This window comes from Podarcis vaucheri (genome assembly GCF_965113315.1).
Source record: "Podarcis vaucheri genome assembly, chromosome: 3".
Taxonomy (NCBI): domain Eukaryota; kingdom Metazoa; phylum Chordata; class Lepidosauria; order Squamata; family Lacertidae; genus Podarcis; species Podarcis vaucheri.
In genome coordinates, this window is record NC_138761.1 from 56,080,281 (window position 1) to 56,104,835 (window position 24,555).

Consider the following 24,555-nt stretch of genomic DNA (forward strand, 5'->3'; position numbering starts at 1 on the left):
GGCAGCTGGATTGGCCGTCAGCCAGAATTTCTACAGTCCCCCCCCCTTGCATTCTTCCTCACTTCCTGCCCCAGTGAAATACTTTAGCTCTGCTCACCAGCTGTTCACTTTTTGTTGTGATGAACCAAGTGTTGAATTTCTTTCATGCATAGGGCTGGAGAGTATATGCATATAGGGCTGGATGCAGAAGTTCCCTACATGTTCAGTAGACACAGGAAAGACTCCCGCATGTACACTAGGATCGAAAGGTTCACACAGAAATCTAGTAAATGGAGCCTGCTATTCCCAGTTTCAAATCTCAGAGCATTTGACCACCATGCCCTAACTTTGTGCTTCAGTAGGTGTTAGATGTTGGGATAATTAGATGTGCTCCCTCTCTTGCACACACTGTACTGAACTCATGAAAGAGGTATTAATTTCCACATTTTATTAATTTTTGTTCAGCAATATTTATACATATAGTGTTGCTGGGTTCAGAGTGTAGATTTGTACAGCTTTAAAGTCAAACTGTATAATATAATTTCATTTGGGCTGTTCTAGTGGTGGTGTCTTGTCCATATCAGGTCCAGCCCAGTTTTCAATCCAACTCTTATTGGTAGAAGAAAATGGGGGGGGGATAGGGGGGGAATGCCTTCAGTCGGGACCATTTCACACCATACTGTTACAGCTGCCATTTACCATCTGTTTGCTTGCTAATAGTAAGGGATGATGGGTTGTTAATCCCTCAGTGGGAGTTAACAAATTGAAGCTATGATGGTTTATATGTAGTGTTGGATCATGGACAAGTGTTTTGTGGTGAGAGGGGGACAAAAGAAAGGAGATGGCAGCCTAAACTTGGAAATGGATAGCTGTGAGCTTAGCTCTGATCACACAGCAGTGAATGGAGCATTTTTCTAGAAAAAGAGGTGCCAGAGCTCACCATAAACTTCTCCCTTGTTCTCTTAGTATTATGGCCAACAATTACAGCCAGTTGCAACATACCAGCACCAGTATACAAGCCCCAAATAGGGAAGCCACAACTCAGAATATAAGGCATGCAGGATAGGGCCAAAGTACTATGGCTTCGTGTTATGTGTACATTTGTCTTCTCAGAACTATTGAAATGGCCTGACTCCACACATAAACATGCAACAGGAGTTCACACTCCATGGTAAAGGACAAAAGCAGCATGGCATGACTGTCAATTCCCTGTTGGCTGTGTGAGAAGAGAGATGTTCTGTGGAGTGTCCACAGAGTTCACTTCCTGTCCCTCTTTTTCTTTTTTGTTTACTTATTTCATAGTAACACAAGAATAGCCTGCTGGATCAAGCCTGTCTAGTCTAACATCCTGTTCTCTCTGTGGCCACACACATGCCTGTGGGAAACTGGCAAGCAGGACCTGAGCACACAAGCACTCTCCCCTCCTGTGGCTTCCAGCATCACTGTCTCCAACCTGTCCTTATAACCCATTCTTCCTCCCCAAGGGGAGTCCAGGATGGCTCATAACAATAAAGTTACACAAAGCAATTCAAAACATTATAATATATTACAGACAGCAGTTAAAACCAGCCGTATAAAAAAATATATTCATAAAATTATTGGCAAAATAATCTGGGTAAATAAGGAAGTCTTCACATGTTTCCTGAATGGGGACTGCCTGATTTCCCTTGGGCAGTGATGCTGACAATGGTCTGTCCCAGATCCCCATTCTTCATATTATTGCTGGTAGTGGAACCATAAGACAGGCTTCTCTCCCTGGTTGCAAATTTCAGCTTGGAAGGTAGTAGAGAAGACAGCCAATCATCTTCCAGGCACTTGAGTCCCAAGCCATTAATGTTGCTGACTCTCCATAGCCAAGGTGACTTCCACCTGAAGGATTTGTATATTCAATGAGGTACCAGTTGTTGCCCTTGTGAGACTACACTTGTAGCCTCTTGTATGTTCCTTTACATTCTCTGGCAAAGTCCTCCTTTTCCTGGCATGATTGTTATTCCTACCCCCTACCCCTTAGGACTTGATCCCTCACATCAAAAAGCCTGTATGTTCCCTTGGCTAGCCTTGAGCCAAATAAACTTTGAAGCTTCCTGGGTATGCAGTTGGGTGGCTCCACTTCCTTTTCCTTCTCTAGGCACCCATTGTGTTCTTCAAAAACACCCAACCCTGCAACCCTATAGAGCTGTCCCTGCTACCCTGTCTATGTGTCCTAACTCCCAACCCTAGTGGGTCACTGGCAAAACATCTTCCAGAGATTAGCCAGTTAAGAAACGTTTGTGTCTGTTCTCTAAACAAAAGACCAGGGGGGGGGGGGAGAGGATAATCTTCTTTCTTGAGATGCCACAGGGTAGCATTCTATCCTGAATATCCCAGGGCTTTGGGTTTAGGACAATGTACCCACATAGCTGCAATGGTTATGTTTAAAACCTGGCTGCAGTGGAAGGCAGGGTGGTGGTGCATAAACTTGACAGAATGTAGAAAGAAGTCTGTTTTGAGATTTTTTTGGGTGTGTGTGAGAAAGGGGATCTGTTTTGCTCATTTATCAAGAAGTTCTACCCTCCCTGCTTCTTTCACTCTAACTACATTGTAAACTATTTCCCCCCTAGCTGTAATATGTGGTTTGTGTTTGAATCACTTTCTGAACATTGGTCTTTTGCAAACTGTAATCTTTGCTTCATAATTATCGAATGTCGAAGAGACCACCCATTCTTGTATTTGGTTTATTTTTACAAACTATTTTAAGTGTTTCTCACTGTCACACATGCAATGCCACACACTTTTCAGTAGGGGATATATATCTGAGGTGCCTGTTGTCTATCAAAGGCCAAGCTAAATGTGACCAGCTCTCAGATGTGGAAGGGAATGGCCAGCACTCATTGACAGAGCACATGCTTTGCACACGCAAGGTTCCAGGATCATTCTCCAGTTAAATAAGGTTGCCATATTTCAAAAAGTGAAAAATCTGGACACAAAAGTTGATGAGATTTTTTAAGTTTTGCAAAGTAAGTTTTTGAGCTATTTTTAAGAAAATTTGCCACTTCCTACATGGGTTGTCATACGTCTGAATTTTCCTGGACATTAAATCGATTTCTGCCCAGGCACTGTTACAAATGGTTGAATCCCGGTTATGTCCGGTAAATTCCAGACATATGGCAACCCTAGGTTAAAGGATCTTGGGCAGCAAAACTACTGGGAAATATGTCTTTCTGAGATCTTAATAGTCACTGCCACGTGGGAGTCGATAATGCTAGGCTAGATGAAGGCAGCTTCATATTTATTTATGTATCCTGCCTTTCCTCTGGAGAATGACAAAGATAAAGATGTGCTGGGGCAGCAAGGTCATGAAAGGGCAGAACGACCTTATTTCAGTAGATACAGGAAGAAGGAAATATGTCACCTGGGGTTAAAAAAGCAAGCTAAGTGGTGAGTCATCTAAGGCCTACTGTGACATATTTTCTAAGCACTTAGAAGGCAATGTTGCTCATATGTGCTCTGACCTAGATATCATCATTAATACAGTTCCAGTTCCATTTGCTGCAACCTGAGGATGTAGCCAAGGTGCCTGGAGAGGTTTTTCCAGTAACATGTGCTCTCAACCATTGCTCAACTTGGTTACTGGAGCCAAAGTGAGCTCAATGGCTCCAGAAGGTTATAAATGCTGCACTGGCGGAGGAAATGGTTCTTGCCACTCTGAAGTAGATGGTTCTGAGACCACACCTGGGAGACTGTAACAATTATCAGCTACTTGCCAACACCCCCTTTTGGCAAGGTCCTTGAGAGGTGATGGTGATTTCACCAGGGTGCTATTGGATGAAACAGATTATCAAGGCCAATTAGAATATAGGTTTAGGTGGCGATTTGGCATTAAAACATGATTGGTCGACCTCATAGGAGCCAACTCCAAAGGGGCCAAGTCCTGCACTAGCAGGACTCCTGCTGTTTAGTTTATTCCAGCCCACAGTCATCTTCCAAGCCTAACCTAGGGTTGGAATAATTCTATTTGGTATTTGGAAGAAATGCAGGGCTCCCCCCTCCCCCCAAAGAGAAAAACTCTCCGCATCCTTTATATATTCTTAGATCTTACCTCTGTACTTTAAAAACGTAGAATCTCTTAGCAAAAACAGACTTGCCATGACAGATGCGAAACCTTTCCTATTAAAAGTCTGTTTTTAGCAGCAGCTGTTTAAAAGCTTGACTCCTTTCATCCCAAAACTATTTGCAGATGAGTAAATTTTAGCTAGACCATATTTATTTAGGCAGAGAGAGTGAACAGACAACCATATTTTTTGTAGTCTTATTTTGTTTTGACTCTCCAACTTCTTGCTTCAAAACGTCATCAGACTCTTAACATGTTTTTTAACATGACTATTGTGGTTTCTTAACATGCTTTATAAGTTCATCTGACTTTTGAAAAATGTGCTAAGCGCGTGTATTAAAGATAATAGAAGGAGAAGCAAAATCACATCTGTAGAAGTACTGGGGGAAATTGTATCCGTCAAACAGGAGGTGGTGAGAATGAAGCTTTCTTGTTCAGTTAATGAATTGTTCCCATTAATAACAATTTATTTAAATCCCATTGAGTTATATCCTCCTCTCAGCATGAACAAGCAATCAGCAGAGAATTCACCCACTGAGTTTCAATTAAACTCTATTAATGATAGCTATTAAAGTACCTCTAAAGTTAAAAAAACCCAAAACCACCAAAACAACCCTATGAATAGAATCTTGCTTTTTTAATGTTGACTCTGTTGATGTTATCTTCCCTATGATGATTGTGTGCATGCATTCAAATAAGAAAATTAGGCACATCCAAACTAATACGTACTACTTTTGCATGAGTATATTGAAAAAAGAGGTATGCAGAAGATAAGTATAGCCCAATGTACCAAGTACATTAAGGATCAAGTTGATTACCTTTTAGAAAGTCCAGGTTCACTGTAGGGAAATGCAATGAGCAAGAGTTTTTGGTATATTAAGTATATATTTTATTTTATATTTGCCAAATTTGAGATGGGTCCTTTCATGCTCTTTATAACAAAGTTAAATGCTAGAGTCCTAAATCCACGTAGTAACAAATGACACTTAAGGCTGCATCACAAATACCTGGCTGACAACTGCTCCTGCTCACAGTACAGTACATGACCCCTCTAAATTTGGAACCATTGAGTTTAACAATGAGATGTTGACTCTATTAGCCTTCTGAGTTGTTGATATTTTGGCCAGGATCTAAAGAACAGTTAAACTAGCTTCTCCAAGTCTATTGGTATGAGCTTTCGTGTGCATGCATACTTCTTCAGATACATGCGCACAAAAGCTCATACCAATAACAAACTTATTGGTCTCTAAGGTGCTACTGGAAGGAATTTTTTAATTTTGTTTTGACTACGGCAGACCAACACGGCTACCCACCTGTAACTAGCTTCTCCAAGGTGAGCCCAAGAGAGATATACCGTATTTTTCGCTCTATAAGACGCACCAGACCACAAGACGCACCTAGTTTTTGGAGGAGGAAAACAAGAAAAAAAATATTCTGAATCTCAGAAGCCAGAATAGCAAGAGGGATTGCTGTGCAGTGAAAGCAGCAATCCCTCTTGCTGTTCTGGCTTCTGGGATAGCTGCGCAGCCTGCCTTCGCTCCATAAGACGCACACACATTTCCCCTTACTTTTTAGGTGAGAAAAAGTGAGTCCTATAGAGCAAAAAATACGGTAGTTATTTTTATCAAATGGTTGCTCCCCACCCGCAACTTCTTGACAAACTGCAAATGGTTTGCAATATAGCAGAAAACCTATTCAGAGAAAAGTCAAGCATTCTCTTGGGACAGCACACACTCAGTGCATGAGCCTACATTGCTCCATGGAATACAGACTGCATGTTGAAAATGCCTCCTATCATTGCAGGAGTCCTTTCACGGGGGGGGGGGGATCACCCTCACATCTAGGGTAAAAACATTTAGAAAGATTGAGGATCCATTCAAGTAACAGTGCTTACATTGTTCTTTTTTTAAATAAGAATAAAAGATAAAATCATATAACTGTAGAGTTGGAAGGGACCACAAGGATCATCTAGCCCAACCCCCTGCCATGCCAGAATCTTTTTGCCCAACATGCTGCTCAAACCCATGACCCTGAGATTAAGAGTCTCATACTCTACCAACTGAGCTATCCCAGTGGGTCTAAGCAGTGGGAGTAATTAAAAGGACTTTCAAGATGGTTGTTAATCAGGGCAGTGCCATTGCAAGATGGTCATATGTTTAATTTACTCTGATCTTCCTGCAGCCCAGGTCAAAACTGTCTTTTCAACAGATCCTGTTCTAGAAAGTGAAACATAAGACGCACAACAACTATCATGGAAAAATAAGAAATCTCACTATATACATGGGCATGAATTGATGCTCAAAAAGATGAGTGCCCCATGGGACAAGGTGTGGGTAAATGCTTTCCTTTGGGAAATCACTCCCCATACACACACTTAAGTATTGGGAGCTTATCTATCTCCCAATCTGTTTTTCACTTGAGAGCAGGATTTAAATTGACTTTTTGTTAAGCCACTTTTGCTGGATTGCAGAGTGTGTGCTAAGCAGGGCAGCAGCCAGCAATTATTTTACTAAGCTAGATGCTTGATGCAGCTGCCTCCCTACAGCGTCAACTGTTGAGGCAGCCACAAAGCAGTCCTGCTTTGAAGAGAAAAGGGGAAATTGTTCTAGTTAAACCAGGATTACCAGATGTTCCCGGGGACAGTCCCCAGATTTGCAAATCTGTCCCCGGGAAATGTGGTGGCAGCAGCCTCAGCAGCCCGGAGCCAGCCTAGTAGCGCAGTTGGCTCTGGCTGCCTTCATGGGCTGTTTGCTGCCGTGGTGCCCGCCATTTTGTGCACAACACATCATATGGGGACTTTCGGGTTACATACCTCGGGTTACATACACTTCAGGTTACATACACTTCAGGTTACAGACTCCACTAACCCAGAAATAGTGCTTCAGGTTAAGAACTTTGCTTTAGGATGAGAACAGAAATCGTGTTCCGGTGGCGCGGCGGCAGCAGGAGGCCCCATTAGCTAGAGTGGTGCTTCAGGTTAAGAACAATTTCAGGTTAAGAATGGACCTCTGGAACGAATTAAGTACCATATTTTTCGCTCTATAGGACGCACTTTTTCCCCTCCAAAAATGAAGGGGAAATGTGTGTGCGTCCTATGGAGCGAATGCAGGCTTTCGCTGAAGCTATCCGCAAGCCTTCGGAGCGCGTCGGGAGTTCCCGCCGGGCTCAGAAGGCTTGCGGATAGCAGCAAGCTCCGGGAGCGAAGGCGAGGTTACGCGCAACCTCGCCCCCAATCCCGGACCCGTTCTGGGGGCTGGGGTCGGGGGAAGCTCGGGCTTCCCCAGCCCCACAGCTAAAAAGGAAGCCAAGACAGCGAGCGGGATGGATCCCGCTCGCTGTCTTGGCTTCTGCCAAAGCTGTGCGCAGCCTCTCCCAGCTGGAGAGGTTGTGCAAAGCTAAAGAGGAAGCCAAGACAGCCAGCTGGATAATTCCCCATCTCCTTTATTCCCCCCCAAAAAAACTAGGTGCGCCCTATGGTCGGGTGCGCCCTATAGAGCGAAAAATACGGTACTTAACCCGAGGTACCACTGTACGATATGGATGTGTGCTTGGGCCCAGGGTATTTTGCCTCACCATCCCCACTACTGACTCCCTGTTGCTACTCAGCTTCCAAAAAAAATAAAGTGTCCCCGGATTAATTGAAAAAAAATCTGGTCACCATAAATTAATGTATGGATAGGTATGCTACTTTTTAGGTACCTTGGCTGAAATGTTTAACAGTTTGAAAATTAACTGACAAACAGCAGTCCCAAGACGTTAAAAAAAGTTGATATAGATGGAAATTTTCTTGGTTAATATGCGTTTGCCTCTCAGCATAGTGTGTTTCCTTTCTTTTAATGCAGCTAGTCTCAAAGTGCAGGGAGATAGCTCAGATGCTATGAAGGGAAATGCATAATTATCTATACTACAGGAAATACATCAGAGAACTGCACAATTAAAGCTAATGAGTTCTAAATTAATCAACAGTAGCAACCAAATATTCTTTAAAGAGCCAATTGAAGTGATACAAAAAAATACCTGTATTAAGAATATCCAGTGTAAGCTGTGTCAACAAACTTGGCTTCAAGTGTGAGTTGTAGTGGTTTATTTAACTGAAGAGTGTTCCTTAAGTTTTTGCTTTTTGTTAATACTATTAAAGCTGAGTTGCAGATACAAATGATAAAATTTTCACCCTTGAAATAAGTACTCTTATTATTGCAAAAACGCTCAGAAATTATGGGTTTTGTTTCGTTTTTAATTTTAAGGCTGAGGGCTACCAAACAATGAGACATTATGCAGCAAAATTTTGTCATTTTGTTACCTGCAGGTTGGCATAATCTACATAGTTTAAAACCAAAACTAAAAAATAAGTTTTGTTGCAATAGCTACTCATGATTGTTTAACAAAATTAAAATCAACTTCAGTTGCTGAAATGTCAACATTTATTCATCTCATTTATCATTGCTGCCATTTTTAATAATGGCAGAAGTGCAATATTAGAAAGTAGCCCCCAAGCTAAATTTCATAACGGACTGCTAAAAATGATTTCCAGTCATGCCTCTGTTCTGGCTAACTTTGAGCAGTACCTAGCCTAGATATGGAGGGTGGAGTTTAAACACAACTCTCCTAAAAAAGACAAAAAGTTACACTTTTGTAAATCAAGAAAATCTTTAATAATAAAAAAGACAAATAGTTACTATATATTATTGGAGTTTTTGTGTAGAAGCAGATGTATGCCCCTAAATATATTTCTTATGAGATATATAAGGAAATCTGGAGATGATGTTTGTACATAAGGTTTCACGCTACCAAGATTCAAGGCAACTTTAAGCTCTTTCAGGATGTAATACGGTAACTAGAATGATATTTGTGCAGAAGCTTTGTAGATTTCAAGCACTTAAAAGAAGCCTCTTACTGCCAGGAGAAAATTGCAACTTTGGTTCAAAAACTGCATCCTAAAATAAAATAGGAGATGTGTCCTTGGTGAAAAGTACAGATGTGGTGGTACCTGTAAACACCTGTTTTTATAGAGTAGCAAAATAATGGTGGGGGTCACAAAGTTTCTTTTATGTATAAATATTTATTGTCAATTTAAAGACTTAATTTGCTGGGAAGTTACAGATCTGCCTTTTCAAATGGTCTTGCTACATACATGGCTTTTCCACACTGAAACCATCTCTTCTGTTCTTCTGTCCCAGTTTGTCTGTTAAAGATGGTAAGTCTGCAACTTCTGTCATCAGGATCAATTTAAAGTTTGGTAAAAAGAAATCCTCAGCGAACCAGTAACAAAGATTGACACAAAAAGTGAATATACAAATCCTGGAAAAGTGGTGCTGTGAAAAAGTGCCTTAGAATTTACTATACACTTTGCAGTAACTTCATAAATTGTTTCTACATGCAAGATAGATCTCATTACATTTGGCATAAAACATTTATACACATTCTTTACAATTTGTACATATCTGAATGGCTGTATCATAACACTTTATGGAATTCTGGAAGACAAACTAAATTAATAGGAAAACACAAAAAAATGTAGAAAAATAATTAAACACCTGACAATAGAGAGGATTGAGCCATGTTTACCTTCTAGGATTTTGTGGGGTTTTTTTTGGGGTGGGGTGGGGTACAGCATTATATTATCATGGCAGACAGAGATTCTTTATTACTCTAACACACACAAAATGACAACAGCACACAAGTCAACAGAACATATAGGGAGTACTACTCTCTTAGAATGACTTGGTAAATAAAATAATGTTTATTTATGCAGTGAAGACTAATTCTAATGGAAGTTGTATTGTGGTACAGTGAGAAAATTTGTGGCAACACACCTTCAAGCCTTTATTGCCCACTGTTGGTATGCAAAAGCTGTTTTAACACCAGTGGCCTGAACATAGCATTTCAAGCATAGTTGCATTTTGAAGTAGATACTTGTTTTATAAGCCAATGTTGTATTCAACACCTGAATAAATGGTCTGTTTTCCAGAGGTAAAAAATAATGAATTTTGGCCATTATGGGATCGTTTTAAAGTGGATCAAAAATGTAGTATCATGCTATTATATAAGCACCCAGAATCTGGCAGTGACCTTGAAACATTTTCTATCATGGCAGTGGTGATGGGACATGAGACACTATTGATGCTACACACTTGGTAAGGACAGAGCAAAAAGGCTCCAAACACACAACCATGACTATTGGGTAGTTAACCAAAGTGCATGGCTCAGAATTACTGGATGGAACAATATCTTCCAGATGTTTGGAATGGCTGTCTTTAGGTTCAGCTCTTTTTCTTTCTCATATAGACAGGAAGAAAATAATAATCTAGCCCTCAAGTTTTGAGGCATCTGTGGTTCAAGGACAGGATATTAAAAGATTCTCATATGCGTCAGCAACTTTATTTCAGATTTTGTATACCATTGCTACAGGAGAGGGAAGCTAAACTGCTTTCAACAGCAGGCTCGTAACAAAAAAAGTATATGCTAGAAAGCATTTCAGCAATCAGGATAAAGTATTTTAAAAAATCTAATCAGGTGACACAGAATACTCTAATAGAGTATGTTACCCTTGGCAACAAACCATTTGGCAATTTGAAGCCCTAGCATAGAGCAGAGTAGGGGAGCCCATGGCCTTCCAGATGTAATTGAATTCCAACTCCCACAGCCCTGGAACCAAGGCAATGGTCAATGAGGATGGGAGCTAGCTCCAACTGGAGAGCCATAGGTTACCCTTCCCTAATATAGGGCATTTTCCAGTTCTACTAAGATAGTGGGTAGGAAGGGAAAGCATATAGGATAAAAATATACATAAATATCCAAGGCATTTAGGTTAACAAAGTAAACTCCTGAAGTTTTCACTTTCTTTTGCATTTTATTTCTTTTAAAAAAGGCTTTTTGGATGGCAAAGACTTAACTTATTTGCACTGCCCCACCAAAAATCAGAAAAGCACTTTGGAGTTCTTCATTATCTGTCTCTGTATCTACATCATTGGAAAGCGACTGAGAGCCTGCCTCAGCTTTTGTGCAATCTGAAATAGACAAACAAATATGACACAAAAAAGTGAGATACCCCCATATATTAAGAATTATTCAGGTTTATTTGTTTTTGAAACCGCTTGGAGGTGGTTGTTTTTACAGTCGTTATATAAATTGTAATAAATAAAATAAACCTTATCTCAAAGCTCTTATGAGAACATTTTAAACAATTCATTCCATTAACATAGAAAAGGTAAACAAACTGTATAGACCTATTATAATCATTTATTCTGCATGCTGTTCAAGAAACCTGATATCTTTGACAGCTCAAACATTTGTCCATTTGAAGCATATTCTAACACTCTTAAAGGTTGCTGTATCATGAATAAAAATATAGATGATTTTTTTTAAAAGGCAATTTACCATATAATTAAATCTGCTTACTAAGTAGTCCCAGAGGAGAAAGGATGAACAGTTGTCTTGTGTTACCTAAAATGGCAATTCTTTCCAGACAGGTATCAGAGTTTTCCAGTGGCAACAATGTCTGGTGATTAGACCTACTTGTGTGGTTAGAAACATAAACTTCCATCTTTCAAGTTATATGCACACACACATTTTTGAAGCTTTGATTGATTCACACTTCCCTGGAAGGAACAGGCTTGTAGCTTGGGGGTACACACTGATTCATTATTGTCACTTGAGGCCCAGGTAGAGTAAGTGGCTAGTAGTGTCTATTTCCACTTATGGCTTGTTTGCCTGCTCTGGCCCTACCTGGCCAGGGCTAACTTGATAATAGTGAGCCGGCCTCTGGTAACTTCCAGATTGGACTGTTGCAATGCACTCTTTATAGAGCTGCCATTGAACATGGTTTTGAAGTTGTAACTAGTGCAGAATGCAGCTGAGCTGCTGCTGGTGGATGTCTCTGGCTGGACATGTACAACAATAGTTTCCAACTAGCTGGAGAGCCCAATTTTAGGTGTTAAGCTTCCTGTTTATGGAAAGCTCTCCCCAGGGAGGCATGCCTAGCACCATCACTATCTTTTTAAGACACCAGGTAAAAACATCCACTCAGGCTTTGGCATTGTAATTTTCTGCTTATCTTTTTGGGGAGTGGGGTTGGGTGGGAACACACACACACAGTGCTTTTTTCTATTTAAAATATTTAGGGGTACTCTCATTTTCCTACTCATGTTGAAATACTGCCCCTCAATGAGGCCAAACTTAGATTCACAAAATGTTTAGGGGTATGCATACCCCGGCATCCCCTCAGAAAAAAGCACTGTGTGTGTGTATGCGTGTGTGTACACTTTGGGATTTTTTTCTGTAGTTTTTACTATTTATTTTTGTAATTATAGGTAAAAGGTAAAGGTAAAGTCCAGTCAAAGGTGACCATGGGGTGTGGCACTCCTCTTGCTTCAGGCCACAGACAGCTTTCTGGGTCATGTGGACAGCATGCCTAAACCGCTACTGGCGCAATGGAACACTGTGACGGAGGCCAGAGCGTATGGAAACACCATTTACTTTTCAGCCACAGCAGTAGGAATTTATCTACTTGCACTGGTGTGCTTTCAAACTGCTAGGGTGTCAGAAGCTGGGATAGATCAACGGGAGCTCACCCCATCATGCAGATTCAAACTGCCAACCTTCAGATCAGCGAGGCTCAGTGGTTTAGACCACAGTGTGACCAATGCCCCTTTTATAATACTAAATAATAATAATAATAATAATAATGCTGTTGTTCTGCTGTAAACAGCTCTTGTCCCAAATATCTGAAGCAGCAGCTCCTTCCACATTGACCTACCAGGATATTAAGATAAACAGGAGGAGCTGCTGTGTCCTGTTAGAGGAGCTGCCATCTCTGTGGTCAAGGGACAGCTTTCTGTGTGGCAGACCCTGGTTGTAGAATGACCTTCCTTCTGAGGCGCACTTTGTGCATCTACTGGATGCTTTGACGACTGGTGATGATGCACCTCTTACCCAGGGCCTTTGGGTGAGGGTCGTCGCTCCTCCTGCTTTGCTATGTACTGCTGTTTGGTGCTGATGCTTTATTACTTGGTTATTGGTTGTTTTGTAGTTTCGTTTTATGATTTTAATATACACTGTACTTGTTTTAACTGTAACGTCTTTGTGACTTGCCCTGGGACTGTTTGGTTAAGGGCAGTACAAATACATAAATAAATGCTGGAGTTACTATGAGGGAGGAAAAGAGAGAAGCTGCTACCCCCCACCCCCCAGCTAACACTACACGTCTTCACTTTCCAAGGTATAAAAGGGATGAAATTAGAGAGAATTAAGCGGAATAACTGCATACAGCTTAATCATTATCCCTTCTCTGAAAGGAATGAAAAGAATTGCTAATGAACTGCCAAATGCAATTCATTGTGAATCCCAGCCAAAAAGCAAGCAGCAGCTGCATAGTCTTGTCATGCGAAGTATGTGGTGGAGGAAGACTTAGCAGTGCCAAGTAGCATTTTCCAATGAGGGGATGAAAGAACTATTACTTCATAAACCTGTATTTTAAAAATAAATTTGTTCACCACATGAAGTGTTTCTGTACTAACCATAGTTCAAGTCAACAATTTCAAGCACACGATGAGCATTTGAGAACAAATGCACTTGAAACAGTCCATGGAAGATTGTTGCTTTTTTACAATCAAGTGGTTTGTATAATTTTTATGAAAAAATATGAAATTTTGGAAGAATAAGCAAGTGCAGACAGAGAGAGTTCAAGACACATTGCAACTTACTGTTTCATAGAACTGTGCCTGTTGCTCCAGATACAAGCGCATCACACTATTGTAATCATAAATTCGGTTACTGTGGAAGTGATTCATTTCAGCTGTAAAATCAAAACCAGAGCACATATTGAAGTCTGACTCTAAAAAGGAATAAATTTTACTCATTTAGGAATCCAAGCAAAATGCCAGATTTGCACTTTATGGCAGTGGATGGGTAGGAAACCATTTTCTGTTGAAGGCATGGCAGCAGCAGCAGCAACAACAGACAACAACAATTTTATTATTTATACCCCACCCAACTGGTAGAGCCAATGAAAGGCAGATTTGAGACTGAAGTATTTTGTCTTAACTAATCAAGAATAAAGACTGACTATCTCACCCAATGTCACCTCAGATTACACTCCCCAATCATATGCAGGTCAACCCAGAAGCCTGGCTTATGTTGTTTGACACTGCTGTTCTTACATAAGCATACAGAAGACTTCATTTAATACAGTAGACAAATACTGCTACAGTTCCAGAAAGCAAGTGAAAGGGATTCCTTTCTGACTACACACACAGAGAGACGGAGGGGACACCAATTAATTCTGCACCCCAAACCATATAAACATCACATATTTGTAATGTGACTAAAATTATTCTTAAAATTCCCTTTCACCAATCCCCTTCTATCCCCATTCCCAATTAACAGGGGAAACCATGTCATTTAAATGCAAAGTACATTTTACCTTGTAGTGCATATGACATGGTGCTTACACGCTTCAGCATGTTTTGTTTATCCTGTGGGGTGATTTTGCTGGTAGCAACTAATTTATCACTTTCCTTCACTTTTTCTATTGCTCCCTGTTAAGACAAAACATCACATAAAGCATCAACAGAAAAGCATCTCAAATTAAATTAATTAGTTTCATTTGCCTGTGTTGTATCTGCATTCTATTTCCTAAGACTCCCTCCCCTCCCTCAAATATTTACAAAGCCTGGAAGTAGGAGTGTTGTATGCTAGGATCAACCACCACATACTTAATCTTCCTCCAAACCAATTCACACAATCATGGGGCATGCCATGGGAACTACAAAACCAAGCTGCAATGTACACTAGTTTTGTACTGCTATTTATGCATGCAGAACTGCAATCCTCTGCACAGCAAGCAGCGCTGTTGCAAAACTGGCTTGGGAAAGGCAGTGGGCAGTAGTTTCAGGTCATCATCAGATGACTATGAATCTGCCATCAGTAGTTTCAAAATTAAGTTTAAATTTAAGCTACTAAAATACATTAAAGCATAGCCACGAAAGATGCTTAGCCATTTTCATGTATCCTGGAGGGGGCAGTCACAAAGGGTAAACACAGCTACAACACTGTTAACACCTAACTTGTCGTAATCAGCCTGACTTTGAATAAAATGCCTGGGTTTTGTGGGGCAGATAATCAACCAAAATTAGAGGTTGTCTATGTGGATATTTAATATCTTAAGGCTAGATTCAACTAAGGACTTGTGCTAGCTCAAAAGCATTTTCTCAGCTTGCCAACCTCACAACTGGCTCTTTGGGTGGTCAGGAAAACCCCTAGAACAGCATATGCAGGTGGAGGAGAAGGAGGATTGTTCCATCTGGCAATGTGATATGCTTGCACTGATGGAACAATTTCCATAATGTTATGCTGAATTGCTCCCCACTAGTTTCTTCCACAGCAAAGTGCTCCTGAAAGTCCTCTCAAAATAGAGACTGAAGCTCTCAGCTTCCATCACACTTTATAAACCACAGAGACTATTTGGGGTTTCCTCAAGTGTGAGAACTAAACAGTGCACACATACTCTATGCAGGCTTTCTAATCTTGGTCTTCACAGGAAGCTGCCTTGTTATGAGTCGGACCACTGGACCATCTAGCTCAGTAGTGCTGAAACTCAGTGGCAGTGGTTCCCCAGTATTTCAGAAGATAATCTTTCTCAGCCACACCTGGGGACTGAAGCTGAGCCATTTTGCCTGCAAGGCAGATGCTCTGCCACTGAGCTATACCCCTTCTCCAAATACCCCTTGGACAGGGGTCTGCAAGACTTTAAGACAAAAAGAGCCACTTGGACCCGTTTCCGAAGAAAAAAACACCTGGGAGCCGCAAAACAAGCCAAATGTAAATAACCACACATTCTTCCCCTTCCCCCATTCTCTCTCTTTTCCCTGAGTCTATTTCAGATAGCAAAGAGGGGTATGGTACCGCTCATATCCATTTTTTGCAAAGCACCATGTGCATAGAGGGCATTATACAAATTAATACATAGAAAAGTGTCTGTCCCTCCCTGCAGTTCAACTCTCTCTCTTTTTACTAACAGCACATATCCATTCCTTCTGCTGGTGCAACTTTCTCATCATTTCCAAATAGCAGCATTTATAAACCAGTGCCAGTGAAACTGGGTGAAAGGAAGGTGAGAGGGAAGAGATATGAATATTTATGTGTGTATATGTATACATACATACACCTACACAATTACAGGTTTGAAGCTAACTTAAAATAAAAAGAGCTGGTAAGCTAAGGAATCTGTGGGGCTTTCCATGGGATCCGGGGACATGTCAGCTAATACTCTTCCCTTTCTTCATTTGCTTGTTGCTGCAGCAAATCTCGAGGGGGAAGGGAGAAGGGCAGGAATTGCATAGGCACGAGAGAACGGGGGAAATCCCGCATGCAGGATTTTGGTGCCTAACAGCCCCCCCCCCTGCAATTGCTCTCGTGCTCCCCTGAATCTCCTGCTGGCTACCTCTGGACCCCCTCCTCGTCACTGACGTTATTCACCCCTTCCTCCCTGACAGGGAGGGCGGGCCCATTTTGTGGTTCACCTCAGGTGTTCTCCCTCAACTCAGTGGCTACTCAGAAGCAAGGCACGGAAAAGGATCCCGAAGCACCACCGCCACCTCTCTCACACACACACATACACACACACACAAACCCCGCCCCGCAATTTCCTTCGAGCGCGCGCTCTCTCTCCCTCGCCTTAGGTGCCTCGCGCGCGGGGCTGAGGAGAGCGTGGCCTGGGAGAGCGTTCCCCCTCGCCGCCCGTCCTACCCCGGGGGAAGCTATGAGCCATGAAGCCGCCTGGCAGAACTTCCCTCCGGTGGCAGAAGCAGCAGCAGCAGCCCTTTTCCGGCCGCCGCCACCTCCTCCTCCATCCCAGCAGCCGCCTCCTCTCGAGCTCCGCCGCCGCCTTGCTTTGCCCGGCTCGGCTGCCCAGCTCCATCCCCCTCCTCTTTCTGACACTTCTGCTTTTCTGCTCAGTGTCCCCAAGGATCCCCGCGGCAAAGGTGTAAAAGAGCCACATGCGGCTCCGGAGCCGCGGGTTGCCGACCCCTGCCCTAGGACAAGAACCCCCAACCTTTCTTGGTCTGCAGGCACATCTGGAAATCCAAGAACCTGCTGTGGGAAACACAAAATACCCATTTCCCAGTAGAAAAACTGGTGGTGCTCAGGACTGCTCCCCCCCCTGCAAAAAAAAAGCACCCTGCAGACAAAACACATACACCCAAACCAAAAAAAGCAAACATCAAAAGCCAAACCTTCAAGGTGTAAAGCAATTCCCCAAACAATGCAGAAAAGGGCAGGCAGAACACCCCTTCACCCTAAAAACAAGCAGGAAAAATACTTCCATCCACTTCAGCAACCAATCAAATACAAACACCAACTAAAATACACACATTCCAAAACTTTGCAGGTAGCAGCAAGACCCCTTTTCCTTTCCTGAAGAGACCGAGAGTCTGCATAACTTACACTATGATAAGCAGCACCCACCTCTTTAAAAGTCATGGTGAAAAAGGCTCCTTACCTTGTGAGCACCTATGATATCTGGGAAGCAACCAAGAAATCCTTTGTATTCATGATTGGTTTCCATTAGAAAATGAAGATCCTGCTTTGGCTGATAAAGAGGGGGGAAATCCAGTTATTGACTCCATAACAATAGGTCATACAAACTCCACATCTAAACTGAAAATCAAAAGACTACCAATGGGGAGGGGACCATGAAATTTTGAGTGCTGAAAAATGGCAGCTCATCTACAAATTGCAAATGGATACATGTAAGAAATTGTTACTTTAAAAAAAGATAGCAAATTCAAATATAAAATCAGTGAACATAAATCACTGTATTTTACCCAATCTTTGTAAAAATAGGCTTTAATACAACAGGGGGTATAAGATTTCGGGGGGGGGGGGTTGCCCATAGCCCTTTAGAAAGAGGCACATATCCTGCAAATGTGTGTTGGTGTGGCTGAATCTAGCCCCTGCCCCCTGCACTTTATAGAGCTAGCAGGTTAGGAGTTGCATGCCCAGCTCCCAGTTACACACAAAGAGGTTACACACAGAGAGGTTAGGCTGGCCTCAACTAGAGCCAGGGCTTTCTCGGCTGTGGCTCCAATCTGGTGGAACGCTCTGTCACAAGAGACTAGGGCCCTGCAGGACCTGACATCTTTCCGCAGGGCCTGCAAGACAGAGCTGTTCCACCAGGCCTTTGATCAGGGCGCAGCCTGACCCCCCTCCTCTGGCAATTTGCACAGAATGTTGCTTAATGGTTGCCATTAATTTGATTTTAATTAATTTTATAATGAATGTTTTTAGAATGTTGGATTATTTTGATTGTTGTTAGCCGCCCTGAGCCCAGCTTCGGCTGGGGAGGGCGGGATATAAATAAAAATTATTTACTGATACAGAAGCAGGCTTCTGCATACCATGACAATGGTGGTAGATTTTATTTCATAACATTTATATACTGCTTGATTGTAAGGGGGGGGGGGGAACCTCAAAGTGTTTTTTAATCACCAACTCTTGCTAAATTCTTAGCACCTTTATAATAACTCAAAGTATGCTATGCATTCCTAGGGAGACAGCCATCCAGTGAGCTTTGCCCACTTGTACAACATGACCTCTTGTTTCTCTTCTCCCCAACCTGCTTCAGAAGAAGGTGGCTCACCATGTAAGCAAACACCTGCTCCATTTGGACTCACCCATGGACTCCCCCCCAAAATGTAGTAGTATGACACACCTGTTCTGCTACAAGACTGGCAATTTCTTCATATGTTTTTCCTGCTTCTGTTATTGCTTCATGGAGGTCAGACTCTCCTAAAAACAAATGCGACACAGAGGTTTTCAAGTACGTCAAAATGAGTCACTGAAACAAACAAAAATGGGACATGTAGAAACATCTACATTTTAAAGTAAGTGTTTGTTGGTACATGCAGTGATTTCTATAGTAGAAGGTTTAATACTTCAATACTTAATATAAAAATCTTACTTAAGACTTACTTCAAATGTGAAGAATAAACCAATCCATGAGGAAAAATAAACTGCTTTTAATTATACCAGTAATTATAAGTTTGAAACTAGAAAACTATCAGGACTAAGATGACAAAATTAAATGATAGCATCTTTATATTTTTCATATCCTTCCCTAGCCACACATGTTCAAATGTTTCTGCTGAACATATCAACACAAGGCTGGGGTTTAGTTTGGCACATTAAGTTTTGGGGCAAAACAGCAGGGATTTCATGTAGTCTAATTCACCTATTCTTTGTTTACTGTTGCAAAGAAATGCTGTAAACGTGTTTATGTTTGGAATGAAAACATGTTCTGTGACCTCTGCAACAGAGTTCAAAGCCTGCAGAGCTGATACTGGAGAGAGGAGATAGCTGCTTTAAGATTTCATTATAAAGGGCCTGGATCAGATAATTTTAGTCTGATTGCTCTGGGTCACAACAATTAACTGGATGTTCCAGACAGTTGGGAGTTAGCTATCAGTTAAGGAAAGGCTGTTGAGGAGTTGGATGAGAAGCAAACAGCTGAGGCAGGTGTGTGGAAAAGGCCTGAGTATCAATACACAATGTGTGGCTAATACATGTCTGGCTAAAAAATCAGAAGGGAGCCAGTGATTGAGTTGGTCTGAGAGGCTGTCCTGTGTAAAAGTCTTACTGGAAGGGAGGTTACAACAGTAAACCACAATATTTTGATCTTTTAAGAAATCACTATCAATATAACTCTCCAAACAGAGTTTATATTAATAAATCATATTTCTAGTATTGATGCCTTTGCTTAAAACAAATATTTAACCCCAATATCTAATCCTTATAAATTGGAGCATGACAGGGAAGGACTCATAAGCATCTTGGTAGCCACTAAGAGAACAGTGTGCGGGACTAGGTCTTTCGCCTGATCCAGCCGGGCTCTTTTCATATGTTCAGCTTACCTGATATTTGAAGGAAGTTTAGTCCAGTAAAAACCCAAAATATTTATTCCGAGCTCATCCAATTAATGCAGCCCAAATACTAGAAACAGGTGAAGTTGCTTTGAAAGACAAAACAGAGCTAGAATGAAATACCTTGATAACCACTACTATGGAAAACCACTGCTAAACCCTGTAAAGCTTTTCCTATTTTCTGGTATTCCTTGGGCAATGCTGAAAGGGAAAAAAAAGGATTTAACGTTAAGATATAATCTGGTAAAGCCAGAAAAATGCAATGAGCTTGTTTAAAAGCAGTGCTAGTGTTTAGTAGCTATGCAGGGTTACGTAGATGAGCTTCAATGAGCCCAAGTGAAGTACAGTACGGATCTCATACAACTCCCCTCCGCATCCTCCCATCAGGGGCAGAGCAAAGGGGGGCAGGGCGCCAAGGGTGCCATCTTTGAGGGGGTGACAAGAAGGCACCCCGTGGGGGGCTTGCCCTGCCACCACCTCCCATGCAGCAAAGAGGAGGACTTCTGCTGAGATTACTTTGTTTCAAATAAGCTTGACTTAGCATTATGCATGTATCAGAGATCCTGATTTACTGGCAATAGTTTGCTAAACCAGTCAGCGCCAGAATTAGCGTGTGTGCATGTACATGGGCGCTTCTCCATCCCACACGCGTGTGCACATGCTATTTCCGGCGCACATCCGGGTTGGAGCACCACCCATGCGCATGCACACAGGCACCATCAACCCGGAAGTCAGTCCGTGCCGGTAAGAGCAGGGGGCGGCAGGGGTCACCATGGGCCGGTTAGACAAGCCTTGTGGGCCACTACTGGCCCATGGACCTTAGGTTGCCAACCCCTGACCTAAATAAACACCAGTATGGCAGGCAGCCAAAGTTCTTTCTGATAGTCCCTGTATTCTCCACCTCTCTCCTCACATTTACAGTGGTACCTTGGGTTAAGAACTTAGTTTGTTCTGGAGGTCCGTTCTTAACCTGAAACCATTCTTAACCTGAGGTACCACTTTAGCTAATGGGGCCTCCCGCTGCCGCGCGATTTCTGTTCTCATCCTGAAGCAAAGTTCTTAACCCGAGGTACTCTTTCTGGGTTAGCAGAGTCTGTGACCTGAAGCGTCTGTAACCTGAGGTACCACTGTATTTCACATCCACTGGCTTGATTACTAGTACTTGCACTACCCTCTTGGTGCCATTAGTTCATTTACTTTGATCCGTGGGTATACAAGTGCTTCAGCTGCTTGGCCCAAGCTTGCAGTGTCCCCTGTGACCTCAAGATCTAATGGGAAACTCATTTCTGAAGTCCAAGGTCTATGGGGCTATATTAAACAGTTCTGTAATGTATTTACTTTTCAAATGGCAGCTTGGTGCAGGTCAGTTAAGTAGTCTGAGTCTTTCACACAGAAAATACTTTTCTAGAGAACTTGTGCTTTTTAAAAAACATACTACAAATGGCTAATGAATCATGTATGCAAACTGTCACACTACACAACCAAACCAGTAATATGAACAATAGTTCATTTCCAAATTCATTCAAAAGGTGGATCTTGGAAAACTGGCATTAATCCAGCTATACCAAGTTGGATGACTCTGTTTATTCTGCTGTGATCTTTTCTGGCAAGCTCGTTTATGCTTTCAAAACACCAAGATCTAAAACATTTACTAGCTTTGAAAATTCATTTTGTTCGCCAAGTATTCTGTAAATAAAGTTGCCTACAGTAGATAAACACATACTCATTGCAAAATCATGCAAAGGAGAAAAAACCATTGTGTAAGAACTCTTTAAACCCAGAATATATACACATACACACACACACACACACACACACATTCCAGATATTGAGAACTTATTCAAACATCTTAAAAAAAAAACAAGCAGGGTTAAAAAATAAGAATGCATAAGCTGTGGGGCAACTTCCAAAAGCAACGTCTGTCAGAACCAGAGCTTTCAAGTGTTTATGAGGCAAGCACAGTCACTTTTGTGGATTGCATATTTTACATGGAATTGATTCATTCATTTAATGAATACTGCACTAGTAGTTCTAGTCTTTTGCCAAAGTAAGTCCTGTTACACATTGTATAAACACATTAAAAAAATAGTCAAGAAATGACAAATTTCATTGTGTTAAATATATTCCAACACTTACGTCCTGTACAGCGTTTCCAGTGTTCATGGCCCACTGTCAACAACTCCTTAACTCCATCATCCATGGCTTTAGTGAACTTCCCAACTGCATCACATTTCTGTTCACTGTATAATGAAGAACTGAATTATGCAGGGTTTTTCTCATTTTCTACTGTGAACATTTTTTATCTGGATTTTTTTCCCCTTTTTGCATACTGACTAGGAGGCCACATGCCCTCAGTACAGTTTACATCCCTTTTGCAAAGTGAAAACTACATTTTAGTTCTACATTTTAGATTAAATATGCTTTAAATACATGTGCACTTTTTTTAAAAAGCAGGCAACAGCAATTTTGAAATAAGACATGAAAACGAAGAATCTAACACCTTACATTTCTAACAAATCCAAGTCAGGTGCTTCTGGTTCCATAGTAGAAAAGACCATAACACCCACAACCTCATCTTTTTCTGCCTTCCTTTTACCGGTTTTCCATTCCTAGGGAAAAGAACAAGTGTGGCAATGTGACACAAGACACGCTTTGCAGTGACATCTTGAACAGTCTCAATCACATAGGGACTTTGGCCTGCTCCCATACGCTTCTTGAGCAGGGCAGGGGCCTGCCATAGATCTTCAGATTCCTCCTAGTTCTCAATTCAAAACTGGTATGAAAAACAATAATCAAGCATGAAAGAAGCCGTGATCCAGACAGCCACATATGTGACTTAACATCTATTATTCTTCAGCTTCTTTTTCAGAAAGCTCCTTTCTGCAAAAATATATATTTAATCTTGGGGAAGTTTCACACTGAATTTTTAACGTGGCTATTTGAAAGCTGAGTGTAGCTCATTCACTGGTCACTTCAGCACTGGATTACTGCAATGTGCTCTATGTGAAGCTTCACTTGTGCTTGATCTGAAAGCTACAGTTAGTGCAGAATGCCACAGCACGAGAGGAGTGAGATTCTGCCAGCATAGAACACCCCTGCACAGAGATCTGCACTGGTTGCAGATTTACTGTCGGGCCAAGTTCAAGGTGCTCCTATTAATATATGAAACTTTTAACAGCCTGAGGTCATTTACTAGTGAGATTGCCTAACTTCATACATACCTACTCGACCACTTTGACCTGCAAAACTGGCACTGTTACAGATGCCATATAACTCTTGCTTCACGTTTGTAAGAAATCAATCATTTAGTGTGGCAGTATCCACACTTTGGAATTCCCTGCCTACTGATGTAAGGTAGGCCTCTTTCACTGTACTCTTTTCGGCACCTGCTAAGAATATTTTTGTTTAGGCAAGCCTATCCAGATGTGTAGAATGTTGACATGTGTTTTACTCTGGTTTTTAGCTTATTGTTTATTTTAACTTTTTATGTTTTAAAAAGTTGTTTTTAACTTTTTTTGGGGGGGGTGTAATTTTACTGTTTTATGCTTTTTGTAAACCGCTTTGAGGTTTTATTACAATCAAGAGGTATAAAAATCCTCTGAAATAAATAAAACAAGAACGATCCAAATAACTGCAGCAAAAGCTTAAGCCCTGACCATGCACATAAAGGGGCTCTTTGCATTATAACTTGGCCTGGAAAAATATATTGCCCAAACTTACTCATACATTTTCCAGAAGGGAAGCCATGTTAATTTGTTGTTTTAGTCATACATACATAATATCGCTTAGCACTTTCTATCGACCAGTACTTTAGACTTAAGCAAAGTTAGGTAACAACTTTACCAAATTGCTGCTTGAAAAATATTAGTGTTCATAAACGAGGTGTTTCTACAAAAAGCCATATTCCCACCTGCCTTTGAGAAAATGGTTTTCTAGAAATAAGTGTTCCATTTTATCCCCTTTTAAACTATGCACCAAAAGGTACATAGGCGTCATCCCCTTTCTCACAATCAAGCTGCATATAAATTTTATGAAATAAATAAATGTTAAACCAGGGACTACTCGCTACTGCTTTTGGAGATGTATATCTAATGGCACTGTCAGATTTCTCTCAAAGCAATTAAAAGCAATTGAATGTAATACCTTTTCATCACGGAAACTAAGGAACTGCTGAAAAACTTCACTTTCTGAAACAACTGGATGACAACACATCCTGGTCATCCATATAAATTTTATGAAATAAATAAATGTTAAACCAGGGACTACTCGCTACTGCTTTTGGAGATGTATATCTAATGCCACTGTCAGATTTCTCTGAAAGCAATTAAAAGCAATTGAATGTAATACCTTTTCATCACGGAAACTAAGGAACTGCTGAAAAACTTCACTTTCTGAAACAACTGGATGACGACACATCCTGGTCATCCATGCCTGTAGCCTCTCCATCCTCATTTTGATGAATTCTTCCTCGAAACGCCCTGCAGGCCAATTAGTAACAGATACTGACATTCACACTTAATGCCATCTATCCCCCCCCCCCATAAGACAAGCAATTTTTAGCTTGTTTAC

The 24,555-nt window shown here is 41.4% G+C and overlaps 1 protein-coding gene across 2 annotated transcripts in view; it reads right to left on the reverse strand.

Moving 5' to 3' along the window:
- Nucleotides 1–9,108: 9,108 nt before the first annotated feature.
- SNX9 (sorting nexin 9) overlaps nt 9,109–24,555 on the reverse strand; it is a 52,937-nt gene continuing 37,490 nt past the window's right edge. For both annotated transcript variants that reach the window (XM_082215254.1, XM_082215253.1), the window contains exons 11-19: nt 24,334–24,464; nt 22,492–22,595; nt 22,123–22,226; nt 20,110–20,187; nt 18,780–18,856; nt 17,568–17,657; nt 14,490–14,604; nt 13,771–13,862; nt 9,109–11,076 (exon numbers count right to left, since the gene is read on the reverse strand). In XM_082215254.1, coding sequence (XP_082071380.1) covers nt 11,029–11,076; nt 13,771–13,862; nt 14,490–14,604; nt 17,568–17,657; nt 18,780–18,856; nt 20,110–20,187; nt 22,123–22,226; nt 22,492–22,595; nt 24,334–24,464 — 839 coding nt within the window. In that variant the 3' untranslated portion in view covers nt 9,109–11,028. The remainder of the gene's footprint in view (nt 11,077–13,770; nt 13,863–14,489; nt 14,605–17,567; nt 17,658–18,779; nt 18,857–20,109; nt 20,188–22,122; nt 22,227–22,491; nt 22,596–24,333; nt 24,465–24,555) is intronic.